At 27.8% G+C, this 5821-nt stretch overlaps 3 protein-coding genes across 4 annotated transcripts in view; all 3 read right to left on the reverse strand.

The window, feature by feature from the left end:
- LOC119677864 (collectin-12-like) overlaps window positions 1-5821 on the reverse strand; it is a 321969-nt gene that overhangs the window by 133263 nt on the left and 182885 nt on the right. The gene's annotated exons all lie outside the window — the stretch shown is intronic.
- LOC119668724 (trichohyalin-like) overlaps window positions 1-5821 on the reverse strand; it is a gene marked incomplete at its 3' end in the record, with an annotated part of 281901 nt that overhangs the window by 57109 nt on the left and 218971 nt on the right.
- The window catches only part of LOC119677883, a 2304-nt gene continuing 1867 nt past the window's right edge, over window positions 5385-5821 (reverse strand). The window contains exons 2-3 of the mRNA XM_038089446.1: window positions 5591-5809; window positions 5385-5533 (exon numbers count right to left, since the gene is read on the reverse strand). Coding sequence (XP_037945374.1) covers window positions 5448-5533; window positions 5591-5809 — 305 coding nt within the window. The 3' untranslated portion in view covers window positions 5385-5447. The remainder of the gene's footprint in view (window positions 5534-5590; window positions 5810-5821) is intronic.

The following is a 5821-nucleotide window of genomic DNA, read 5'->3' on the forward strand; positions in this document are numbered from 1 at the left end:
TTTATAACTAGCTTATCTCCCATGAAGAAAGATAATAGTTGTTTGTTAAAGTTCATAAGTTGAACATGATATATTACAGTTTATATATAAATATTTAAAAAAAAAAACAAAAATTAAGAAATATACTGATCGTAATAAATTAATCCAACAAAGCCATAGTAATTACATGAAGATATTTATTACATGTACAATTTTTTTAGGTATATATCCTAAAAAAATTAAATTTTTAAATTATAAAGTGTCCTAGAACAGTCTGATATAATTTATAAATAAACGAAAAACTGCTTTCCAACAGATAAAATAATAACGGTTTAAATAAATATAAGACCAAAACTAATAAATTTTAATTTATTACGTTTTGTTAGCCGAAAGAAATAAGTATATAACCATGATAAGATATAAATATCATGTTAGAAATATCAATCTATAGAGTTGCAAATTTTTACATAAAAACAGTAACAAATAGTTGTTGTTGTTGCAACCCGCAAAGATCTGTAAAGCAGATAACATGAAATAAATTACATAAAAAATACATGGGTCAGGATGTGGATTGGTATTAGTGGTGTTAGAGGTGAGGGAGTGAAAGTGAATTAAAGAATGGGTGAGATTTAAATGGAAGCCAACCAAAATCAAGACGGAGAAACCTAACTTCTTCTATCGAACTAATAACTAGTTGTTGTTAATTATTCGTTTATATGTTCAATGTAAAAAATTGTGTACTAAGTGGCACTAGATGGCGCGTTAAGCTGTTTGTGTTATTAATATAGTTTTATAACTTGAAGACTCACTATTATATAACGTAATATAACGTAATATATTATTCCTATTACGTAACATAACGTAATAGGAAGGAGATTATTTGAAATTGAAGGCTGAGTAGGATTTAAATTGAAGTCAATCAAGATCAGTTCTATGGATCTGATCTATGGAGCGGACTAATAACTAGTTGTTGTTAATTGTCGTTTATATATTTAATATAAAAACTTGTCACCAGGTGGCGCGTTTAGTTGTTTATGTATTTAATATACATTTCCAACTTTAAGGCTCACTATCTAACAAGCTACATCGATATATAGCGTAGTGGATTAAGTTGCTAATCCACTACATGTATATGATAAGCTTTACAAAAATAAGTCACCAAATTTAACCTCCTCTGAAATAAAAATAGAGCTACAGACTTTTCTACGGTAAGAATACCAATTCAAAGTAAATTTTGGAATTTACAAAAAAGTTGGTTGTGAGGAAACAGGTGTGACAGTTTTATTAAGAGACTACACATAGACATATTAACCGCTTTATAGTATAAATTATTAGTTTCCTCAAATTCATTAAGACAAAGTTAGTTCCATACCATTATGAAATGCTGTGTATTTTTAAAGCGTTGAACTAAAATAATAAGTATAATAAATCAAATTTAATATAGAAATTTTTTTGGACTTAAGAAAAAAAATTTTTTTTTTTTGGAATATTAATTTGGAATAAAGTTAATTTTATTATTCCATTTAAATATGTATGGTATATGATAGTGCATGGAATGTACTTATAAATATTAAACATTCATCAGATACGGATTATTTAATCATTTCATTAATTAATTTATAGAAAATTAAATCAAAACAAAATTATTAATAACAAAATTCCCAATATAAATTAAAATCTTTAAATTGCAAATTTTTATTACAAAAAATATGTTAACAATTTTATTGACACACTTTGGCTAAGCTGATGAAGCTGATGAAGCTGAAGAATCAATAAAACTACAAAAGGCGGCAGTCGCAAGACACGTTGTTGTAGTCGACGAGCATTTAGGGTTTTCCAATAAAAGTTTTGCATAAATTATATACAAAAAATAAATGTTGACAAGATCAACCAAAAAAGAAAAGAAAAAATGTGATAAAACGTTACAACGAGGTTAGAGTCTACAAAAGTAAGAAAAAAGTGAGCGTAACAAAATTTTGGGGGGTCGGCGCAGTTCGCTAAAGCTAAGACACGACGTCGGCAGATCAGCTGTCAACACCATGTGTATTACCTTACAATCAGTGCAACTTCCCAAACCATTTATTTATTTATTTACAAATTACCAATGTACAAATATTTTATGTTCTAATTTTTAATAACATGCTTTTTATTTTTTTTTTTTTATAATCGATGTCTTTTATCTGTGACACAAACGTGCTTGCTTCTGTACTTTTGTGCACAGGTTATTTGTATTTTGTAACAAGCGAAAGTAGCTAATTTACACGTTACACGAAAACCCATATTACATACGCCTCTAAGGGGCGTGGTATTTTAATTAAATTTTAGACAGGAATAACTTACAAGTTTTATTTTAAGTTGTTCGCTGAAGTAGTTTTTCCACTTTAATAGCGATCATGCCGTATTAAACACACCACTTCACAACGCACCACACCGCACTAACACCTTACATACCAATGACATCTATAAACATTTTTTATTGAATGTGCTACACATTGAGGTTAGGAGCTAAGCTTAATTCAGCCAAACTATACGGCGATTTGTTTTATTTTGCATATTTATTTATTATTTTATATATTTATACACTTTCACATCCTAATATTTTCTGTACTCATCTGTCTTTTAACTTTGACCTACCTTACCACCTTGTTAAGGCATCCAGTTTTCCTTGTGCACGAATTTCCCTTTCCCCTATTTCAATTCATTTTTGGCTACTTTCAGTCAAATTTTTTCACATTTCAGTTTTTTTGTTGTATTGAAAGCATTTTATTATGTTCTTGTGTTCTTAATATATAAAGTGAATTTAAAACTAAGATATATAAGTATAAAAATTTAACTGATGCATTCGTACAAAAATTATAAGAAAAGTTACAAAATTTTCCTTTGCAGGCACACACAATTTTTTGACATTTGTTTGTTTAACGAAGAGTTTGTAATAGATTAGGTTCGGCTTGGTGCTACAACTCAAACTGACACTTGCTAAACATTTGACACACTGTGGATACCTGCATTCCAAACATTCCAACACTATAAAATTAAATTAGAAAATTTTTGGCAAAATTTATAAACATATAAAAAACTAGTTGTTACATCTTTCACATGCAATAAAAATATGCAATAAATATTTGCATAAAATGTATAGACGCAGAGATATATGTATATTGCATGATAAATCACGTTATGGCACACAGTTATGTTTAGAGTTAAATTATATAATATATATGCCTTATGCGGGTTCGTGATGCTAAATTGAAGGATATAGTATATTATGTCGGTTTACTGCCAAATGTTGGTATTTACCAAAATTTTGAGTAGGTAAAAATTAGGTAAATTTGATATTACCATTGTAAAAATTTTATAAGATGTTCAATAAATAAATAAATAAATTTGTAAACTTTAACTAAAAATAATAAATAAGTGCAATAAATATATAAATAAATATTTTTATAAGTGCAGTGCAAAAAATCCCTAGAAAATTTCAATTTAGTTTATCTCAATTTACTTGAACTCTCATACGATCATAATATATGTTAGGTCTCTTCCACGAGCTACTCGTAGTAACTTTGAGTAACACTGTGTATACACAAGTGCATTGCACTAGCAAGGTTTCGAGTAAATGAGAGCATCTGAGAAAGCGTAGCGTCCCTGTCGAAATTTAAAAATGCTACACGGACTTTACTCGTACATTTAATTTCAAATAAAATTTGTGTAATGTGTGAATCAGTTGTTTTGGTTTGAATTTAAATTTTTGTATTATTTATATGCGTGGCATTGGTGTTCTCACCAGATTTTACACAAAGCTGTTCCATTAAAATCTGTATAAAGAGCGTAATTTGGCACTTTATTTATGATACGCTCTCACTTGAGTTTTACTACTCATGAAATAGACTTATTATATTAGCCGTAAGTTTTTCTTTTAGAGTATAAAAAAAAATACTACCAACTTACGAAAGAAAACATGTGAAGCAACAACAATGCTCTCAAAATCTTCAGAGTTAGGTTTTATTCACAAAAATTTTTAAGTCTTAAGTTTTAGTGCAGCCAATTTCAAAAATTAGCCTATTGTGAATGTTCACTGCAAATATGTTGTAAAATTCCAGTCATCCGTAAATTAGTGCAAATACTTAAGTAAATAAATAATTTTAATAAATAAAATACAAATGGCTATAATTGCTTTTTTACTGATCATTTTGTTTTCTTTTATTTTAATTAATTAATTATTGGTGTTTACAATTCTTATTTTTCATATTGTGCATAACAACAAAAAACATATGGAAAAAAAAAGTATTTGACATATATTAAAAGTGATGTCATTTTGTTTCAACCAGACTTAATGCTGTTTTTTTACAACTCTGAAAGAAAAAATTTCGGCTATTTGTTATACATTACGAATTATATACTATATGCTATATTATACCATGTTTCCGCTGCTTATACTATGTTCAGACGCTCATTAATTTCACAAAAATCTTAATTTCGTTCCAGCACAATTAAGTTGTCTGAACATAGAATGAGTAAGTTATTAAATAGTACGTTTCCACTGGCTTCGTTAGACTAGTTATTTATATTGATATTATATTACTTTATATATATTGTTGTTGTACTAGTTTTGTACGACACAAGAAAATAAATATATGATTGATGATTTAATATAATGATATAAATCATTTATATATATGTCTTTTTTATGTATATTACGTATTTAATATAAAAAGTATACTAAAAATTGAAGCAATTTGCCATATCTTAAAATAGTAGCATCAAAAGTCTGATTTCCATCACAAGAGCATTGTTTTCATATAGTTGGAAATGCTCATATATAACGTCATGCCACTACTAGTCAATGTCGCATGAAAACTGATCATGACTTGCTATATAATCTTGATCGCCGTAAATATTATATGATATGGTATGTATTGCTATATATAAAAATCTGTATAAAAATATGCTAAACAAGTTAAATAAGTCTGTGTGAACATTTCATATACATACCAACATTAAATTAAGTGCCGCATTGAAATCTTAACCACAGTATATGTTGGGATTATAGCTAGATTCCGTTTATTAATCCATTTCACTATTTATATTAGTGATAAAAAATTTTTTTAATATCGCAGCCTTTTAAAAATTTTTGATAATTATTAAAACCAAACAAAAACTAAAATAAAACGTAATAAAAATAGTTAAAAGCAATTTTCTTTCTTTAATAATAAAACCATTTTCCAACACTGTTAAAATTGACAACCGCACTGACATATGAAAATAATTTCATGTTTTAGATACCAGCTGTCAGAATTGTGGAAAAAATTGTTTAACAGTATTTATTTTTTAATTTCAGTAAAAATTTGTTTATTGTATATAGACTGTTGGTAAGTTGTAAATACAAAATTAAAAAATTATTAATATTTTGTGAGTTTGTAACGCAAGTAAAATAAAATCAATTGGAATCTGCAAGTGATGTGGGAACAAAACTATAGCAAAACGCAAACTTTAGATGTTGGCTGAAGTTGGTTATTCGTGTTAGAATGTCCATTAACAGCATAACGAGGTGGCTCATCTATAAAATAATATTTTAATTATCGGATTTATTTTAAATATAGTTAACTGTTTATACCATCAACTTGTATGGACTTTTCATTTCGGCAAGAAATGTTTTTGCTTTTAGCTCGCATGTCGCTAAAAAATTGACGCACTTTGCCTTTTCCGTCTTCTGCTTCATGCTCCACGTAACGTTGTGTGGCCATTACTTCATCACGTAAAGCACGTTTACCACGTTGAATAGCGTCATCTGACTCATTTTCAAAAGGATTATTACTTTCAAACGGATTCGAACCTTCAAAAGGAT

This window comes from Teleopsis dalmanni, chromosome 1 (genome assembly GCF_002237135.1).
Source record: "Teleopsis dalmanni isolate 2A chromosome 1, ASM223713v2, whole genome shotgun sequence".
NCBI classification, from domain to species: domain Eukaryota; kingdom Metazoa; phylum Arthropoda; class Insecta; order Diptera; family Diopsidae; genus Teleopsis; species Teleopsis dalmanni.